A 23,217-nucleotide genomic window follows, 5' to 3' on the forward strand; every position below is an offset into this window, starting at 1 on the left:
AATAGATTCACTAATTGATATAATAATTGATTGATTTGGTGCTACGAGACAGATATTGTTAAGAATTGTAAAAGTCAACTGAATGAAAGGAATAAATTGTAAGATGGTCAACATCATGAACTCTGAATGACAAAAGTCTATATTCCATTCACTATATTGCTCTGTAATTACATTGAGCTTATTAAATAAGAATTAGTATATATTATAAGGAAATAAAGTATATTTCCATAGATATATGTGTGTGTGTGTGTGTGTGTGTGTGTGTATGTGTGTGCGTGTGTGTGCGTGTGTGTGTGTGTGTGTAAACTGGACCAAAAACTATTATCACAAAGTTGCTCATAGAAAAAGAAAGATGCATCACTTACGTCATCAATTGGTTTCAACATAGAAATTTGCTCTGATTCCGCCATTTTTTAATGTCTAGTAATAATCCTTTCAATTCACAGACGGTCAATGTCTTCAGCAAGTTGATCGTCGCGTGTGAATCGAGTGATGGTGTGCACTTTTCTGCTTTCTTTCTTCGCTCTTATCTACACCAAATTTGATTACGAATCACGTTGTCCTCTTTCTTTAAAAACAAAAATAAAAAATTAAAAATGTCCCCGTTTCTCGTGGTGTCAGATATCAAGATAGCGTACGATGCTGAGAGCGATGCTGTGAGTTTCAGCTTAGGATGTTGCTTTATATTTGGGCTTAGTTGTGAAGATGAAACTGATTTTCGAATTTCGCAGAAAAACAAATATCCTTTTCCCTAATAAGAAAAGAAAAAAAAAGGGAAAGAAAAAAAGGAAGAAGAAAAAAATGTCATTACGTAATTTGCCATATGTTCAAATATTTAAACAAGTGGTGACAGGACACACTGCTTCCAGCCTCCTTGAAAAGCGATGTCATAAAAACATATCATAAGAGGATGCTATAAATTAAGGCATGATTATAGTATTTACGTACGATCATAAATATGTGTAATATTTATATCGTAAATAATTCTCGCCGCTAAATAAAACAATGTGACCACTTCTTTAAAAAAAAAAAGACCAGGAAAAAATATCCAATTTATATAATATTGTTTTTTTTTTTTCTTTTCTTAGTTAGTCCGTACGTTAAGTTTTGGAAAAGGTCAAATACAATTTTCAAAGGCCAAACTGCTTTTTAAAAAAAAAAAAGGCCCAAATCTCAAAATATGTCTTTAAAAAGGCCAATCTAGTAATCCTGAACAAGAATATGAGAGTGACCTCCCTTTGATGTAACCTCGTTTTCGAATATCATTATAAAAATGTACGATCTTTGTTGTAATGAGGTGAGAAAGGAACTCGTAGTAATTTCAACATGCAGTGGTTCTTCACCGAAGAAAGAAGTCAGAGAAACTTTATGTAATAATAGGGATAATTCGAAAGAAACAGATAAAAAATAAAGAACATTATTCGTCAAAAGATACTGAAGGAGTAAATTAAAAGTTATCTTTTAAAATGTGATTTGATTACTTGCATTGAACTATGTAGCACAATATTACTTTCTGGTTATTTATTAGTACTTTTTAATTTATCTTATTTGGATCAGTTCTATATTTAAAATATAATGGCCACTATTTTCATAGAAATGTTAATAAACTGTTATTTGCTGTGTGTTATTAGTTTTTCTGTTTTTCTAACCCTAACCCGACGGTTATTTATTAGGACTTATTAATTTATCTTATTTGGGTCAGTTCTGTGCCAGTTGACACGATTAAGATTCGGATAAAAAATTGTTATAAAAATAAATACAATTTAGGCGCGCAGTATGATTATGATTATGTTGGCGCATGAAAAATAAAAAAATAACTCCCAGGCAAATTCCGGCGTGGCCTTATATATTAAATCGACTCAAAACGAGCGGACGTAGTACAGAGCACCCCACGTGATGTTTCCGTCCAATGGGATTTCTCCAAGGACATTTTTCTAAACTTTTCTTTTTAAGCTCGCTGGGAGGCGGTCCAAATAGTATTTAAGCACACACAAACATCAAATCTCTCTCTCAACTGCATTTTCATTCGGACGTTCCACACGTGTTACTATCACTCTTCCATTTTCACCGCTCCGCGCGCTTCATACAATTTCACAGGCGAACATTACCTATTGCCTCTGTTAACATGTTTTAACATATGAACAGTTCAACAAAAAAAGACATTCTCCTTTTTTTATATGAACACTTAAAAAGGACTTCTGAACTCATTATAAAGAGAATTATATTTTATTTGTTAATGGTTGGTTTCTGTGAATAAACCTCCGTTGGTTTTGCATGTAAGTCTTCTTTTTATTTTTATTTATTTGTGGAGGAAGTTAGTTCCTAATAAGGCCTGACAACCCCCACAGTTCTATATCTCTATATGAATAAAATGAACTCATTTTTTCCCGTCGGATTTTGATCTTAATAGGATTAAAAATCAAGATATTTCATGCAAATATAATATGCACAAACGGCAGAACAATATCTGAGGTGTGTTATAGGCTTATTATTTCTCAAATTCCTCGATAATCTTAGATTTCTATACTTTTTCTGCTGAGAAGTCACGGCCAAAATCGGTTAAGATCAATGGAAGTGGTAAAATATTTTCTCTCTAATAAATTCCTCCTCCCCCTGTCACCACTTAACACCGTTTGGGGATCGTTCACAAGGAACAGTTGAGAAGAGAACACCGGTTTGGCTTCGTAGTTCTTTCATGTGAAGTTATTTAAAATCACTAAACTAAGCTGCAGTGCTTTGTGACCTAGTGGTTAGCGTGCTGGACAATTCACATTATATTTTCACGTTCGCGCCGACCTACCCTAGTCGTTTTTTTTTTTTTTTCCTAAACAACTGGAATGGACTTTTCTTGGTGGGCGAACTGTTAACATTGCAGATGTTTTTTTTTTGTTTTTTTTCACCCTTTATTTTCCTACTTTTACTCATGATTCCGGGTTTGATCCTTCCTACTTACCTACCATAACATTTTTTAAAACTCCCCTCCCCCCCGTCCCGGAAACAAACACTCGGGCAACGCCGGGTACCCCCGCTAGTTTAAAATATAATGGACACTATTTTCATAGAAATGTCGATGAACTTTTGTTGCATGTGATTTTTTGTTCCCCTCCAGCTTTATCCAAACATATTTGTTGATTAAATACATGGTGGTCGCTAAAAAAGCGGGAAATTTGTAAAATAACGATTTATTTTTATAAAAAATAATTTTTCCAAAGTTTTTCAAAGACAAATATTATATTATACTCATAGATACTCAAAATGTCGCCCGTGCTCTTCACTGCAGCGTCTTAATCTAGAAATCCAAGCTCGTGTGGTGTTTTGAAGGGTAACTTGTGGGATATCATTCCACGCTCATGATCTAAGCTAACCTTCAAATTTCCCGCTTTTCTAGCGACCACCCTCTATATCTCTCATTTACTGAAATTTCCACGAGTTCTGCTCGTCTTAATAGATACGGTTATAGAGATTGACAGTTGAATGATAAACTCCATCCCAGAGGATTGGAAACAATAAATAGAATGAACATAAGATTACTTACGAGGAATTGATTATCCAAGAAGATAACTCAACACATATTTGTTTACATTAGACTTGCAGATGACTACGCTGTAGTCGGTTTGGAAGCAGCTTTGTTGTATTTGGTTCCACACGTGTAATGTTCTATAGAAGGAACAGTTTTTATAGATGTTTTGTTTGTGTTTGGCTTGAGAAAAAGAGAAAAGAAAGTTCAATGCTGTGGTTGTAGACAGGCGAGTTCTTAAGAATGTTTTATGGACGTGGATGGGGCAGGGATCGAGGTTCAATTGAGCATCTACTGTGGACATAACGGAGTACAGAGAAGTAAGCAACATCTCTTCTGTGTGAAAGAGGCTCCAGGGAAGAGTTCATCCCCAATAACTGCAAAGTCGATTTGGAACAAATTATATACATGTACTTCAAAACGATTTTAAAAAGTTGACGAAATTTTAAGTCTTGGCTAGAATAATGCGCAAGAACGTTTTTAAAACACGAGCTAAAAGTCTAGTAAAGATATATACTAGGCTTTTTATCCTGTTAAAAATAGGCAAAAGTTATAGGCCGTTGACTTAGAATGGGTGCTTCATGCCAAATTGATGGTTGAATATGGTTGAATTTGTGCTTATTTTTAGATTAAATACTAATCCCTATTGATCTCTATTAATCATTAACTGTGCATCGGACGGTAATTATAATATTTAATTCATTGCACTTCATTATGCAAAGGTCCATACAAAATTTCACCCAGATCGGCCTAGTATTTTCAGGGTAAAAGTGGAATAGAGAGACAGACAGTTTAAGAGAAATTTTTTGTTACTGCTATAAGCGACTCTATACAATTTCTCTGACAAAATTTTTAAGCAAAATCATGCAAAAAAATTAATAAGTAAAATAAATAAAATGACTCTTTCCTTGGAGATCCAAAATATCCTTTCCAGGGTTAACCCATGGTTTGCCTTTACTTAGTAGGGGTATCAGAGGTAGTAGCATCGATTCTGGTAACACTTGCGGATTTGACCGTTAGCATTTAAAAATATATTATTATATAATATATATACTAGTTTCGACACAGTAGCATTTAAAAAAATATGAATGGGTTGATTTTACCCTGGAATTCACACGTGAGAATGCGGTAATAAATTGAGGATAAAGTCTGAAACAGAACATGACGATAGTTCGCTTATAAGACAAGTGTGTACGTTATTTAAAGAAATTTTTGTTGCAATGAGGTCACAACATATCAAGGCCCGGAGGCCACTCGAGGACAAGGGTTAATGTGTGTATTGTAGTCATTGAGATAGTAGCGTAGTAATGTTTACTTAAAAATGAAATAAGTAAGTTACTTTTTAAAATTAATAATAAAAAAGTAGGTATCAGTTATCGTCTGCTTTTATAAACTCAGAAAATTTCTCTAGGTTTTATAACAACCACAGAAAAACTGTTTTGAGAAAATCGTTTTTACAGTTGTCAGTTGTCAGTATTATGATCTTGAAAATACGTGTTATCAATCGAGTTCCTCTTAGTCTTTACAGTCTTTAATGCTAATAAGGCTAAACTGCTCTCCTTTAACAATTGCAAAACGCCTCTCCAACCGCCTATATCCATGACAAATAACAGCCTACCTGAGAATTTTTCCTTCAAACTCCTCGATCTAATATTTGAGTGCAATATGAACTGGAACATTAAGGGCATTGCGAAAGTTGCTGTAAAGAAGATGGGTTCCTTCTATTGTGCTTGAAGACTACTCCCATGTGAGAGTATCCTGTACCTCTACAAGGCCGCTATTCATTCATGCATGGAGTACTGTTGCAACATCTGGGCTGGTACATGTATCACTAGCCCCTTCCTCTCAGATAATGTCCAAAAAAGAGTTTCCAATGTAATAGGCCCCGCTTTGTCAACTAAGCTTCAACACCTGTCCCATCACCGCAATATTGCCTTTCTGTGTCTGTTTTACAAATAATTTAATGAAATGTTGTTCTGTTGATTTTGGGGGTGCAGGATAAAAATCCCTAGCCGATATAAAATAAGAGTTAAATGTTTACGATTCAGTTATGCAAACAGTTTCATTATCAGTAATATTCCCATGACCGACTGAGATAAATTACAAAAACAGTACTTTTACATGTCCCGCACAAAAAAAAATTAAATAAATAAGACATAACATTAATCCTTCTTTTATCAGCATAATATACATATGTCTTGTTGAATACTATAGTCAGTGTTGTTTGTATCTGACGTTACCCAGGAATAAAAAAACCCCCAAAAAATTGCATCCTGCTCAGTGGCGTAGCATTAGTTTTTGCCGGCTGGGGTGGTTGTTAAAAAAAATCCTTGTGTGTAATCGCTTGGTTTAAGTGCAAAATTTACGAAATGGAAAGTCACACATTTTAGAAAACATTTTTTAAAAAGATTTCAATGTGAATATTTGAAATTTGAATTTAAAAATTTAAATGAGAACATTTGAAAACATGAAAAGGTTAAGAAATGATAAAATCATTTTTATTTACTTTTTATTGTTGTTATTTCCGAATTTTTACAAAAACCATGGCTGGATCAATGAAAGGATGGTCCGTCTTGTACTTTTTGAAATCTGTGTGTGCAATCGCTTGGTTTAAGCGCGAAATTTAAGAAATTTGTTGTTATTAATAATGTTTCAATCATTTTAAAAATAATTAAAAAAATTTTTTTTTAATTAAATGTATTTATGAATTGAAAATAAGACTATAAATTCATTTTTGTGAGAACTATCGCAAGGCATCAAGTCGGTTGAAAATTTACAAACATATTTTCAAGCTTTTTTTTTTTCGGCAAACTTATCAATAATTATCAAAATTTACTCTATCGACAAGTTCCCTCTCTATGGAGAGGATTGCCAAGTCGTAAGCCTTGTCTGGCTCATTTTTGATCGAAAGTAGATTTTTTATGAGCTTCAGTCTCGGAAAAGAGTGCTCACAGCTGGAAACACTAATAGCTCGTGTAAGGAAAATGCGCAGCAAGATCACAATATTAGGGACGGAATTTCCAAGGTGATATATCTATATAAAGTTCAAAAGTTCAAGAGGTCCATTGATTTTGTCTTTTCCTGAAGCTTTCACAAAATACTGTAATCTCTTCATTTTGGCAAAGAATTTATCTTTTTCTATATCTTCACCAAGGTGACAATACTAATTATCATCAAGCAGATGTGACGGTGTAAGAAAAGCGTATTTACTTGCAAGATTGTGAACTTGTTGAAATTTTTGGAAATTTTTAATTTATGATTATTATTTGATTTTTAATGATTCTTGAATTTTGGATGATTATTTTATATGATTACAAAATTTTTAATGATTCTACAATTTTTTTATGATTCAATAATTTTGAATGATCATTTAATTTTTGATCATTATTTAATTTTTAATGATTAAATAATTTTAACTATTTTTCAATTTATGATGATTCTTTAATTTTTATTATCTTAAAATTTATGATTATTTTTAATTTTTTATTATTATTCAATTTTTATAATTAAATATATTTATTATTTTTAAATTTATGATGATTCTTAAATTTTTGATAATTATTTAATTTTTGATAATTATTTAATTTTTAAAGATTATGTAATTTTTATTATTTTTAAATTTATGATGATTCTTAAATTTTTGATAATTATTTAATTTTTGATAATTATTTAATTTTTAAAGATTATGTAATTTTTATTATTTTTAAATTTATGATGATTCTTTAATTTTTGATAATTATTTAATTTTTGATAATTATTTAATTTTTAAAGATTATGTAATTTTTATTATTTTTAAATTTATGATGATTCTTAAATTTTTGATAATTATTTAATTTTTGATAATTATTTAATTTTTAAAGATTATGTAATTTTTATTATATTAAAATTTATGATGATTCTTTAATTTTTAACTATTATTTATTTTTTGATAATTATTAAATTTTTGATAAATAATTTTTATTTTTTTTTAATTTATGATGATTCTTTAATTTTTTAATATTATTTAATTTTTGATAATTATTAAATTTTTAATGATTAAATAATTTTTATTATTTTAAAATTGATGATGATTCTTTAATTTTTGATTATTATTTAATTTTTACAATTATTTAATTTTTAATCATTAAATATTTATTATTTTTAAATTTATAATGATTCTTAAATTTTTGATAATTATTTAATTTTTGATAATTAAAGAATCATTACAAATTTAAAAATAATAAAAATTATTTAATCATTAAAAATTAAATAATTATCAAAAATTAAAGAATCATCAAAAATTTAGAAATAATAAAAATTATTTAATCATTAAAAATTAAATAATCATTAACAATTAAATAATCATCAAATTGAAAAATAATAAAAATCATGTAATCATCAAAAATTTAATGATAAAAAATAAAGAATAATCAAAAATTTTAAAATAATAAAAATTATTTAATCATTAAAATTTTAATAATTATCAAACATTAACGAATCGTCAAAAATTAAAAAATAACAAAAATTATTTAAAAATTAAATAATTATCAAAAATTAATAATAATCATAAAATTAAAGAATCATCATAAATTTAAAAATAATTAATATATTTAATCATTATAATAATAATACTAAATTTAAGAATAACCATGAATTTAAAAATAATAAATATATTTAATAATAAAAACTTAAATAATTATTAAAAATTAAATAATAATAAAAAATTAAAGAAGCATCATAAATTTAAAAATAATAAAAATTATTTAATCATTAACAATTTAATTATCAAAAATTAAATAAAAATAAAAAATTAAAGATAATCATAAATTTAAAAATAAAAATTACTTAATCATTAAAAATTAAATAATAAAAAATTAAAATATCACTAATTTAAATATAACAATTATTTAATTATAAAAAATTAAATAATTTTCAAAAATTAAATAATCAAAAAATAAAGAATAACCATGAATTTAAAAATAATACAAATGATTTAAGCATTAAAAATTGAATAATAATCAAAAATTAAGGAATCACCATAAATTTTAAAACAATAAAAATTATTTAATCATTAAAAATTGAATAATTATCAAAAATAAAATAATAAAAAAATTTAAAAATAATAAGAATTATTTAATCATTACAAATTGAATAATCAAAAATTAAATAATCATTATAAATTTTATAATAATAAAAATTATTTAATCATTAAAAATTAAATAATTATCAAAAATTAAATAATAATCAAAAATGAAAGTATCATCATGAATTTAAAAATAATAAAAATTATTTAATCATTAAAAATTAAATGATTATCAAAAATCAAATAATTATCAAAAATTTAAGAATAACCATGAATTAAATTTAATTTTTAATAATTATTCAATTTTAATGATTAAATAATTTTTATTATTTTTTAATTTTATGATTCTTTAATGTTTTATTATTATTAACCTTTTGATAATTATTTCATCTTTAATTACATAATTTTTATTATATAAAAATTTGTATGATTCTATAATTTTTAAAGATTCTTTAATTTTATAATCATTTAATTTTTAATGATTAAATATTTTTTTATTTCTAAATTTCTGATGATTCTTTAATTTTTGATTAGTTAATTTTAATGAATATTTAATTTTTGATAATTATTTAATTTTTAATGATTAAATAATTTTTATTATTTTAAAATTTATTATGATTCTTTAATTTTTAATTATTATGTACTATTTGATAAGTATTTAATTTTTAATGAATATTTACTATTTTAAAAAATTGATTCTTTAATTAATAATTTAATGATTATTCAATTTTTAATGAATAAATAATTTTTATTTTTTTAAAATTAAGGATGATACTTTAATTTTTGATAATTATTTAATTTTTAATGCTTATTTAATTTTAATGATTATTTAATTTTAAATGAATAAATAATTTTTATTATTTTTAAATTCATGATGATTCTTTGATTTTTGATAATTATTAAATTTTTGTTATTTTGAAATTTGATGATTTTTTAATTAATTATTTTAATTATTACTTTTAATTTTTAATTATTTTAATTATTACATCTTTACTGATTAATTTTTATTATTTTTAAAATTTATGATAGTTCTTTAATTTTAACTTATTTAATTTTTGATAATTTAATTTTTAATAATAAAATACTTTTTATTATTTTTTAATTCATGATTATTCTTTTATTTTTGATAATTATTTAATTTTTAATGAGTAAATAATTTATTATTTTAAAATTTATGATGATTCTTTAATTTATGCTGATTCTTTTCTTTTTCATTATTATTTAATTTTTCATGATTATTTAATTTTTAAAATGTCTGATGAGTCTTTAAGTTTTGATTAGTTAATTTTTATGAATATTTAATTTTTGATGATTATTTAGTTGTTACTGATTAAATAATTTTTATTATTTTAAAATTTATGATGATTCTTTAATTTTTAATTATTATTTACTATTTGATAAGTATTTAATTTTTAATGATTAAATATATATACTATTTTTAAATTAATGATTCTTTAATTATTGATTATTATTTAATGATTATTTAATTTTTAATGAATAAATAATTTTTATTTTTTTTAAATTTATGATGATTCGTTAATTTTTATTATTTAATTTTTAATGATTATTTAATATTAATTATTATTTTATTTATTTTTTAAAAATTTATGATAATTTTTTATTTTTTATTATTTAATGTTTACTGATTATTTAATTTTTAATGATTAAATAATTTTTATTATTTTTAAATTCTTGAGGATTCTTTAATTTTTGATAATTATTTAATTTGTTTTTTTTAAATTTGATGATTTTTTTTTTTATTATTATTTAATTTTTACTGATTATTTAATTTTTGTAATTTTTTAAATTTATGATGATTCTTTAATTTTAAATTATTTATTTTTTACAATAATTTAATTTTTAATTATAAAATAATTTTTATTATTTTTAAATTAATGATTATTCTTTGATTTTATGATTATTAAATTTTTAATGATTAAATAATTTTTATTATTTAAAATTTATGATTATTCTTTTATTTTTTATAATTATTAAATTTTTGATAATTATTTAATTTTTAATGATTATTTCATTTTTAATGAGTAAATAATTTATTTTTAAATTTATGATTATTATTTAATTTTTTACTATTATGTAATTTTTAATGATTATTTAATTTTTAATGATTAAATAATTTTATTTTAAAATTTATGATTATTCTTTAATTTTAGATTATTATTTAATTTTTAATATTAAATAATTTTAAAATTTTTTATTATTTAATTTTTAATGAAATAATTTTTATTATTTTTAAATGTATGATGATTCTTTCATTTTTAATTATTATTTATTTTTTTAATATTATTTAATTTTTTATTATTATTTAATTTTGAATGAATAAATTATTTTTATTATTTTTAAATTCTTTATATTTTGTATGCTTAAATAATTTTTTATGCTTATTTTGAACGTATCTTTAATTGGATTAAAAAATTTTATCTGTTTTACACATGTAGCATTTTTTTAGTCCAATGGACAATATTTCTCGTAACCTCTGAAACCGAAGGTATCAATGCCAAATTGAAATATTACTCTGTAATATCATATATAATAAATATATTATACTCTTACAAATGTAATTGAGCATGTTTTATTCCTATCACAATCTAGAAATATACTTTAGTTGAATAAATGAATGCGAGTTTCCTTATATTTTAGCAACAACATTCATGATAGTTTTGGGACTGAGTTATGTTGGATAAAGTTTCCATTATAACAAAATAAATTCGAACAAAAACAAAAATGAAAACAATTCAAATATCAAAAATAATATTTTATTATTTTACAAGATTTACAGTTGAGATGTCGCCTGATTATTTTCGGCATGTTGTGATCGATCACCTTTTGTGGTCGCACTACGATGAAACAACACAAGATGATGTTTTTGATACACAACTCATGCTTTCTAATGATCCAAGTTATGAACACAAGACCAGCACCCTCAAAATGCAAATTAAGCTTAATTAAGTTAATTAATCTCTTGCAATCACTGTATTGGTCTTAATATTAGTGTAGGGATCATCAGTTGTTTACCACAAAAATTGTTAAATATAAATACATATTCATATATATATATATATATATATATATATATATATATATATATAGACTAATCTTATACTTATAACATACTCGGTTTGTACATACGAATTGTAATGGATCTTCAAATTTTTCTCAGAAATAAAGTTTTTTGTAATACAAAAAATCTTTATATATATTTTGTAAATTTTGAAAAACATTCCGAGCTCAATAGATGCCTTTTAATCGGGTTCCAAAGCATATATAATGTATAATAATTCTCCAAGTTCCAAATATCAAGTTTTCTCGGTTGTTTATTATTTTTCAAAAGGTATCCTTTACAATATTGTTTCGTATTGCGATTAACACGTCTGCAAAATTATGTTATTGCTGCATATTTAATCATGTACTCATTGGATGTTTACCTTAAAAAATTATAAGAACACCATTTTGAACAACTTACATGGTTCATGGAACTGACACACTCTGCTGTTCTTTCTCATTTCGAGCATAATCTTGGAGAATTATTATACTACACTTTTTATATATATATATATATATATTTGTATATTTTGGGAGCAGGTTATTATTCAGACATGTCTGCTTGAACACGATGGAGTTATTCTTTTTTCCGATCTTAATGGATAATTTTTCAATTTGCTGGGCAGTCTTTAATTTCAGTAGGTAACTGATACAGTATGACACCCAAAGGTTGTTTTTCGGCCATGATCTTCTCAAGCGCTTTTTATCGGTGCATCCAATTATCTTCAGGAGCGATTGTTGGTGTTTTCGTTTTCTTTTTCTATGATGCTTGGTGTAATTATAGATTTTTTTTTTAATTGGTTATAAAAGGTGGGTGCAGAAGGGTTGTGTCAAATTATTTTTATTTTATTTTTAATTTCAATTTTCTCATTGCATAGTTGATATATTTAGTTTCTAGTTAGTTATTAAATACTGTTAGTATATCTGTCTCGGTATTAAATGAGATCCAATTCAAAAAGGGCTGTCGTCTTTTTATAAGTATGGCTTCTAGTAATTTTAGACGTCTTGTGCAGTTGTTAAGGTATCCGATCTTAGCATTGTTAGTTAAGATATTTCTAATGTCGGACGACTGTAGGTTTTTATCGCGGGATGTTAGATGTTTTATGGCACTATTTTCAGCTAAATGATAGGTTAGTCACCGGGAGAGTGTTGTTGTATGGCCTATGTATGCGCTGTATGAATTTTTAGAGTGGGTTCGGAGACATTCTTTGAAGCGACAAATAAATTCATACACTACATTAATTTGGTTTAGTGTGGTGTTAGTGTTGTTATTGTTTTTGATTATTCAATTGGAAGTCCAAAAAACAACCTTTGGGCGTTATACTGTATAAGTTACCTATTGAAATTAAAAAGACCGCTCGGCGAATTGAAAAATTATCCATTAAGATCGGAAAAAGAACAACTCTGTTGTGTTCAATCAGATGTGTTTGAATATATATATATATTTTTTTTTTCTGGTTAATATTTTCCAGAGGTGAAGCCACCACTAAAATTTTAGCAAGGCTAATGTAAGACTGCTCAATACTAAAGTAGGACAAGATATACTTTTTATTTGTTTTACATAAACACTTATATATCACTACACATTCATGAGTATGTTTCGATCAGTCAGTTAAAATAAGATAAAAATAATGCTTGTAAAGTAAAAAATATATTACAAGCATTATTTTTATTTTATTTTTAATAGTAATAATTTTATTATTTTTTATTATTTTATTATTATTTATCTATTATTAGATATAAATAATCATTTATTTTTATTAGTAATTTTTTATTTTTATTAGTATTGATATTATTATTATATTACTTCTTTTGCTTTTTTTCTTTCTTCTTTCCTCTCTTTTGTTTTCTTGATTTTTTCCTTTCTATTTTAATATATACTTTTTTATTTTTTCCTTTTTCCTTTGTTTTCTTCCTTTTCAAATATATTAAATGCCGTTAGCTTGCTTTATTCTAAATATCACATGACCATTATTCTGTGCTGGAAACCCTTGTAAAATGTTTATTACGAACTTCCCTTTCGTATAAGCAATATTGCCTGAAGAGGTCTTTAGTTACATGTAACTGGCTAACTGAAACATACTCATGGATGTGTAGCAATATATAAATGCTCATGTAAAACAAATAAAAAATAATATATATATATATATATATATATATATATATACACCCACACACACATATGTGTGTGTGTATATATATACTCTTTATCTGTTTTTACATAAGCAGTAATATATTGCTACAAAGTCATGAGCATGTTTCGGTCAGCTAGTTACTAGTAACTAGAGACCTCTTCAGGTGATACAGCTTATATGTCGCTATGCATTCATGAGTATGTTTCGATCAGCCAGTTAAAATGAAATAAAAATAATGCTTGTAAACTAAAAAATATATTACAAGCATTATTTTTGTTTTATTATTAATAGCAATAATTTTATAATTTTTTATTATTTTATTATTTATTATTATTATTATTATATTATTATTTATATTATTATTATATTATTATTATTATTATTAGTAATAATTTTATAGCTTATACAAAAGTATACTCTGCTCTACTTCGGTATTGAGCACTCTTGTATTAACCTTGTTAAACTTCATTAGTTACTTAACTTCTGGAAAACAATAACCTCAGATTAAATAAATAAATATATCTATAACTATATTTCTCTTTGTCTGTCTGTTCCACTTTTTGTCCAAAACTGCTGATCTAACTGAAATTTTGTATGAACCTTTTTGATATTGTGCATCAAACTAAGTACTATGGTATCTATTTAATGCACAGTTATACATACAAATTTATTTTAAACTCTTAAATTACATTACTTGTTTGTAAAATTTTTATGATGACAAACAAGAGAAATATGAGACAAGAACAAGAAAAATTGAAATAATAAGAAGAAATTACTTTGGGAACACGTCTCTTTCATCTTTCGGGTTTAAAATAGGTATTTCTGCAATTGGCACTGTTTAGCTTCTTTTTATTTTGGTAATTCTTGAAAAACAGAGTCCGAGATTTGCTAATCAAACGATTAAATTTCTTTGGAATGAGAATATTTTTATTTCTTGAGATTCTTGAGGATTTCTTCAGCAAAGTTTATTATTTTTTGTTTTTTTTCTTCTTCCCTTTCCCAAACTTCTTTTTTTCTGCGGAAAAATAGAAACAAAAAGGAATTAAAAATAAACATGAAATATTAGTATCAAGCATAGGAATGGCGTGTACATTATATATATATATAATCCCTCTGCTTCACTATTTGTTATCAAGTAAGATCTATGACTTACTTGTAGTTTCATTAAATACTTTTGCAAGCAAAATTCGATCCTGCATTTTGATAAATCCTACCCTCTGATGAGAAGGAAAGTATTTCTTCGAAACTCCGCGGATTAAGGACTATCCACTTATTTTGTGCTTCCTTTTAAAATTAAATATGTTTTTAACTTTTTTCAAAGTGTTTTTTAACATGTTTTATTAACTACTTGTTCTTATATATATATATATATAAATGGAAAGTCTGAATTAATTTATGTTAATTTACAACAAAATATATTGTTTGACAAGGAATACAAAAAAAAATTAAATTTTTTTCCTTAATCAATGATTTTCAATGAATCGCTCATCTCATCAGAGGAAATGTTATTAGCAAAACAAATATAGATAATTATAAATTTTGTGTATTAGCATATTAATCGAAAATTAAATCTAAAATGATTGTATGAAGAATTGCTGTTTCTCAAGTCACATTCTTTCATATAACATTTATTGTTGACTAGATTTAACTTTGAAATGGTATATTTTTTTAGTTCTTTACACCAAGTTGCTACATGCCTTGTCTGAAGCGATATCGTAAAAAAAAAAAAAACCAAAATTAGATTGAAAACCGAAATTCTTCTTACCTTGAGGGTGGAACGTACAAGGAACACGTTCATAAAATGTGTGATATTGAGTCAGCAAATTTGTATCAATCGGTACCCAAGGGATCACGCTGGGGATGCCGATCGGGATACTTTCTGGGTACATCTTCTTGAGATCAAATGCTTGGGAGCTGATAAAAATATCATAGCAAAGTTAAACAAGTTAATCGTAAGTCATTGTAGAATTTTGTTCAGAAATTATTAAAAATCTTAAATTAATTCCGATATTCTTCAGAATAGCAGAATGTTAATAAAATTTAATTTTATTGTACTCAGTTTGTCTCAACATACATATAACAACATCTGTTTGTCTCAAGTTACATATAACAACATCTGTTTGTCTCAAGTTACATATAACAACATCTGTTTGTCTCAAGTTACATATAACAACATCTGTTTGTCTCAAGTTACATATAACAACATCTGTTTGTCTCAAGTTACATATAACAACATCTGTTTGTCTCAAGTTACATATAACAACATCTGTTTGTCTCAAGTTACATATAACAACATCTGTTTGTCTCAAGTTACATATAACAACATCTGTTTGTCTCAAGTTACATATAACAACATCTGTTTGTCTCAACATACATATAACAACATCTGTTTGTCTCAAGTTACATATAACAACATCTGTTTGTCTCAAGTTACATATAACAACATCTGTTTGTCTCAACATACATATAACAACATCTGTTTGTCTCAAGTTACATATAACAACATCTGTTTGTCTCAAGTTACATATAACAACATCTGTTTGTCTCAAGTTACATATAACAACATCTGTTTGTCTCAAGTTACATATAACAACATCTGTTTGTCTCAAGTTACATATAACAACATCTGTTTGTCTCAAGTTACATATAACAACATCTGTTTGTCTCAAGTTACATATAACAACATCTGTTTGTCTCAAGTTACATATAACAACATCTGTTTGTCTCAAGTTACATATAACAACATCTGTTTGTCTCAAGTTACATATAACAACATCTGTTTGTCTCAAGTTACATATAACAACATCTGTTTGTCTCAAGTTACATATAACAACATCTGTTTGTCTCAAGTTACATATAACAACATCTGTTTGTCTCAACATACATATAACAACATCTGTTTGTCTCAAGTTACATATAACAACATCTGTTTGTCTCAAGTTACATATAACAACATCTGTTTGTCTCAACATACATATAACAACATCTGTTTGTCTCAAGTTACATATAACAACATCTGTTTGTCTCAAGTTACATATAACAACATCTGTTTGTCTCAAGTTACATATAACAACATCTGTTTGTCTCAAGTTACATATAACAACATCTGTTTGTCTCAAGTTACATATAACAACATCTGTTTGTCTCAAGTTACATATAACAACATCTGTTTGTCTCAACATACATATAACAACATCTGTTTGTCTCAAGTTACATATAACAACATCTGTTTGTCTCAAGTTACATATAACAACATCTGTTTGTCTCAACATACATATAACAACATCTGTTTGTCTCAAGTTACATATAACAACATCTGTTTGTCTCAAGTTACATATAACAACATCTGTTTGTCTCAAGTTACATATAACAACATCTGTTTGTCTCAACATACATATAACAACATCTGTTTGTCTCAACATACATATAACAACATCTGTTTGTCTCAACATACATATAACAACATCTGTTTGTCTCAAGTTACATATAACAACATCTGTTTGTCTCAAGTTACATATAACAACATCTGTTTGTCTCAACATACATATAACAACATCTGTTTGTCTCAAGTTACATATAACAACATCTGTTTGTCTCAAGTTACATATAACAACATCTGTTTGTCTCAAGTTACATATAACAGCAACGGTTTGTGTCAAGTTACATATAACAGCAACGGTTTGTGTCAAGTTACATATAACAACATCTGTTTGTCTCAAGTTACATATAACAACATCTGTTTGTCTCAAGTTACATATAACAACATCTGTTTGTCTCAAGTTACTTATAACAGCAACGGTTTGTGTCAAGTTACATATAACAGCAACGGTTTGTCTCAAGTTACATATAACAGCAACGGTTTGTCTCAAGTTACATATAACAACATCTGTTTGTCTCAAGTTACATATAACAGCAACGGTTTGTCTCAAGTTACATATAACAGCAACGGTTTGTCTCAAGTTACATATAACAGCAACGGTTTGTCTCAAGTTACATATAACAGCAACGGTTTGTCTCAAGTTACATATAACAGCAACGGTTTGTCTCAAGTTACATATAACAACATCTGTTTGTCTCAAGTTACATATAACAGCAACGGTTTGTCTGAAGTTACATATAACAACATCTGTTTGTCTCAAGTTACATATAACAACATCTGTTTGTCTCAAGTTTCATATAACAGCAACGGTTTGTCTCAAGTTACATATAACAGCAACGGTTTGTCTCAAGTTACATATAACAGCAACGGTTTGTCTCAAGTTACATATAACAGCAACGGTTTGTCTCAAGTTACATATAACAACATCTGTTTGTCTCAAGTTACATATAACAGCAACGGTTTGTCTCAAGTTACATATAACAACATCTGTTTGTCTCAAGTTACATATAACAGCAACGGTTTGTCTCAAGTTACATATAACAACATCTGTTTGTCTCAAGTTACATATAACAACATCTGTTTGTCTCAAGTTACATATAACAACATCTGTTTGTCTCAAGTTACATATAACAACATCTGTTTGTCTCAAGTTACATATAACAGCAACGGTTTGTCTCAAGTTACATATAACAGCAACGGTTTGTCTCAAGTTACATATAACAGCAACGGTTTGTCTCAAGTTACATATAACAGCAACTGTTTGTCTCAAGTTACATATAACAGCAACGGTTTGTCTCAAGTTACATATAACAGCAACGGTTTGTCTCAAGTTACATATAACAGCAACGGTTTGTCTCAAGTTACATATAACAGCAACGGTTTGTCTCAAGTTACATATAACAGCAACGGTTTGTCTCAAGTTACATATAACAGCAACGGTTTGTCTCAAGTTACATATAACAACATCTGTTTGTCTCAAGTTACATATAACAGCAACGGTTTGTCTCAAGTTACATATAACAGCAACGGTTTGTCTCAAGTTACATATAACAGCAACGGTTTGTCTCAAGTTACATATAACAGCAACGGTTTGTCTCAAGTTACATATAACAGCAACGGTTTGTCTCAAGTTACATATAACAGCAACGGTTTGTCTCAAGTTACATATAACAACATCTGTTTGTCTCAAGTTACATATAACAGCAACGGTTTGTCTCAAGTTACATATAACAGCAACGGTTTGTCTCAAGTTACATATAACAGCAACGGTTTGTCTCAAGTTACATATAACAACATCTGTTTGTCTCAAGTTACATATAACAGCAACGGTTTGTCTCAAGTTACATATAACAACATCTGTTTGTCTCAAGTTACATATAACAGCAACGGTTTGTCTCAAGTTACATATAACAGCAACGGTTTGTCTCAAGTTACATATAACAGCAACGGTTTGTCTCAAGTTACATATAACAGCAACGGTTTGTCTCAAGTTACATATAACAGCAACGGTTTGTCTCAAGTTACATATAACAACATCTGTTTGTCTCAAGTTACATATAACAGCAACGGTTTGTCTCAAGTTACATATAACAGCAACGGTTTGTCTCAAGTTACATATAACAACAACGGTTTGTCTCAAGTTACATATAACAGCAACGGTTTGTCTCAAGTTACATATAACAGCAATGGTTTGTCTCAAGTTACATATAACAGCAACAGTTTGTCTCAAGTTACATATAACAGCAACGGTTTGTCTCAAGTTACATATAACAGCAACGGTTTGTCTCAAGTTACATATAACAACAACGGTTTGTCTCAAGTTATGTATGTAGAGATCGGGGTTACACATTGTTATAGATAAGTATAATGCAAGTTCAAAAACTCCAACTTAAAAAAATGAGACAACAAATACTGAGTTACAATATATACAAAGAATATATTTTATTAAATGAACAAGTTAAAAACAAGTTAACACATAAGCATACTTTTTAACTTGTAATGTTCGTTGTGTGTATATGTATGAACAGGAAAAGTTTCAATAAATTCATTGTGAATGCATGTGCATCTATTGATAAAAGTTTGTTAATGTAGCTGTAGACGTGTCTTCTTACCTTGAGAAAGGATGTACCTTCGTTTTAAGATAAAACGTAGGTATCGCTTGTCAAAGCAAACGGAAACTGCCTCTATCTACATCAATGATTCAGACGAAAGAAAGACAGAGAATGGAAGGGGATAAAGAATGCAAAACAGGAAGTAGAGATGCTACCTGTCAGACAAATCAGAAACCAAGACAAGGGCAAATAACTGGTGCATTATTGATGAATGTTTGTGTGCATGTGTGTGCGACATACCTATTTGCATATCAGTCTGAAAAGCGTATGTCTGTTTGTCTCGTTACATATATTACCATCTGTTTGTCATAAAGTACATATAATAATGTGCATTCACCGCTAGGTAGATATAACAGCATCTTTTCATACATTTACGTACATATAATAGCTGTTTCAAAGCACATATCAGCCACAAAATAGTGAGAATATTATTCCAAGATTACGTTTCTTTTTTGCCTTTTTGTAAATTTTCTAATCAGTTTTAGCTTCCTTTTAACTTTCATCCGCTCACCTTCCATCTTTTCCTTCTTTCAACTGCGGCAATCACAAAGCTTGTATCAAGCATTAAGCAAAACCAGAAATTATTCTGTAAACCGAACCCATAAAATTCTTCCTCTTCCTCTTTTTGCCCATTCAGTATACTTACTGGCACCAAGTCCCAATCATTCAGCCATCTAGTCATTCATGCAAACCACTTTCTTGAAGACCGAAGAATTTTACAGATGTGATGGCTTCAGATACTTACTGATGGTTTTCTGGCATAGCTTGGCTGATAACAGACATCTTTTCGCCCGCATTATGGCTAACTAAATAGCTCCCAGCTTTGAGACTGAAATATCCAAACATAAACAAAAATTATTTTTTCATCAAATTTTTGTACATTAATTTAAATAAAGAAAATTTTTATTTAAACACTTTATATGCTTATTATTATTATTATTTTTATTATTACTTCTTGTAATGTTACATGTCACTCATAAACTGTTTGTCTGTCGTCATCTTATTAATACAAACACAGTTGTTTCTGACACATTATATGTAATGGTGGGTTGATTCCAATATTTTTCCTGATTCTGTTGATTTTTCTGATGATTTTCTGATTTTGATACTATGACCGATTCCGATTCTTTTTAAATATTTAACTAATTTTTTTGTTTTCTTTTTAATTTCTAAATTACCGTAAAACCTCATGTGATATGTGCAGATATTTTTGCAAATGTAAAAATACACTCAGAGTGAGGGAAGATGCTCTATAGATGTTAGTTTTACTGGTCATTTAAAAACATTAAATATTCATCATTTTATCGTTAGTAATAGCAATGACAAATTAGTTTTAAACAAAAATAAAAAAAAGCAAAAAATAAACAATTAAAAGAATCGTTTTTGGCATTGGAAATTATTCACAAGTTTTTCTGATTACAATATCTTGAAAAGTTCTGATTAAATATATCAACACTATTTGTGAGTAGTCAGCTCAATAGGTAGTGGAGTGGTGTCTCTGTAGTATTGTCAATAGAAATTATTATCATAGAGATGTTGATCTATTCTTTGTGGTTGTAATAATGAAAGCAATTTAAAAGAACAACATTAATCCATTATTTACTCTGAGCTACATCTGGTTGATTGAGTATTTATTATTATAGAGACAATCCTCTATCAATTATATATTATATTAAACCTAATGTATAGTAGGGAGATCAAAACTAATATATATATATATATATATATATATATATATATATATATATATATTACCTGGGTGTGATCAGCTAGAATTGAAACTAGAACATACAACTCTTCACCCTTATTCTTTAGCCTTTAAGCCATGCCCCCCCCCACACACACATATATATATTCACCTGTCATTCTTTTTTTTAAAAGATGGAATTGCCCAATTGTGATAGACAAGATGCAAGCAAGGTTCACAGAGTTATATATATATATATATATATATATTATTTTTAAAATATAATTATCCACTGACATGTATATATATATATAATTATATACATACATATACTAGTAGGATTTGTTAACCGGCATTGCTTGGTGGAAGCCTGCTCCCACCCACCCCACCTCCCTTTGTAAAAAAGTAAACTATGGTTATTGTTGGTGGCCATTGTCGTCCTTGAACAATTGCGGACACTGGCGGCCATGGCCGAAATGAAATAATCTGACTTTCACTGGTGATAAGTGCTAGTTTAGATAACCTGCAGATACTATTTTAATCTAAAAAATGCAATTAAGGGAATGTGTAAACCAATATGAATTAATAAAATTACGAAAAATGGTGCATTAGAATAATAGTAGAGAGTAAAAACAGAATTTTAGGAGTTAGGGATTATGGACTGTTTAGAATGATCAAAATCCGTGGTAGCTGTTTCCATTTGTTGTTCACGTGTTTTTCTTCTTTTTAACTCTTCCACCGATAGTATTAAACAAATTTCCAGTTTTATGTGGAAAATTGTAGAGATGGACTTAATGTAAAAATTTACCTCGCACAAAAAAAAAAAAAAAGAGAACATTTAACGTGTATGCAATTTCAAGAATCAGTCTGGTAAAAAAAATTAAATGAAATACTCGACAGAATTCAAAATTGACGAAAACACAAGTATAAAACAAATGAGTGTTTCGATAGGCAATGAAATTTACATAAACTGTAGCATAGGTAATTGGCGTAAAATATGAAATTGTCAGCCGGAATAATAAATGGCAAAAAAAAAAAAAAAAAAAAAACTAAGGAAAACATTGTTTTTTTTTTGTGGAGGAAATATTGCCATGTAGGTATTTTGTATATGTTTACTTTTCCAAACCATTGCTAAGTTTACATTTTTGTGAGTGTTCCGGACGTGCAAGCAAAGACGGAAAAGACGTTATGCATATCAAGTTTTTTACTTGTGCATGTTTGTCTTAGTAATTAAGGTTATCAGTATTTAAATGTCCTGTTTATGAGCGGTTAATGTTTGTATTTTTGTTTGTTTTTAGTGCTAATGTCGACATTTTGTAGTGAGAGGGGAAAAATAGGTATCATTATGATGCCATATTTAAATGCTAGATTAGTGTTCGTTTAGGATGCGAATATCGTTAATCCCGAATATAAAAATGGTCAGAGCTCAGCCAATCACAAATGGATGGAATCAGGCTAGGGAGACATCATTATTTGTGAATTGAAAAATGGAAAAGGGATGTGATATGTAATAACCAGTTAATGGCGGTGCAAGCACAATATCATAGGAAAATATCAAATTTGGCTCGGTCTCAACTGGTAGCGGTGAGAGCACTAAATATTGAGAAAGAAAAATAGGAACTTCTTCCTCTATAGATGTGGCAATTGTGATAGTGTTGCTCATCGGATGTAATGCAGTGTTATATTATTATAAGTGTCAAAAATGGTGGTTGTAAGGTACATAAGATAATGGCTATTAAGGTGGATGTATTGAATTTGTATATGG

General features: G+C 27.2%; 2 protein-coding genes across 2 annotated transcripts in view; both read right to left on the reverse strand.

The window, feature by feature from the left end:
• The window catches only part of LOC145291197 (solute carrier family 23 member 1-like), a 133,532-nt gene extending 132,983 nt beyond the window's left edge, over window positions 1-549 (reverse strand). The window contains exon 1 of the mRNA XM_080136775.1: window positions 366-549. Within this exon, the coding sequence (XP_079992901.1) occupies window positions 366-410 (45 nt within the window). The 5' untranslated portion in view covers window positions 411-549. The remainder of the gene's footprint in view (window positions 1-365) is intronic.
• A 14,131-nt stretch (window positions 550-14,680) lies between these two features.
• Window positions 14,681-23,217, reverse strand: part of LOC145291198 (uncharacterized) — a 72,985-nt gene continuing 64,448 nt past the window's right edge. The window contains exons 15-17 of the mRNA XM_080136776.1: window positions 20,511-20,594; window positions 15,540-15,688; window positions 14,681-14,789 (exon numbers count right to left, since the gene is read on the reverse strand). Coding sequence (XP_079992902.1) covers window positions 14,743-14,789; window positions 15,540-15,688; window positions 20,511-20,594 — 280 coding nt within the window. The 3' untranslated portion in view covers window positions 14,681-14,742. The remainder of the gene's footprint in view (window positions 14,790-15,539; window positions 15,689-20,510; window positions 20,595-23,217) is intronic.

The sequence above is a fragment of the Euprymna scolopes genome, chromosome 12 (genome assembly GCF_053919585.1).
Source record: "Euprymna scolopes isolate OS-2025 chromosome 12, ASM5391958v1, whole genome shotgun sequence".
Classification (NCBI taxonomy): domain Eukaryota; kingdom Metazoa; phylum Mollusca; class Cephalopoda; order Sepiida; family Sepiolidae; genus Euprymna; species Euprymna scolopes.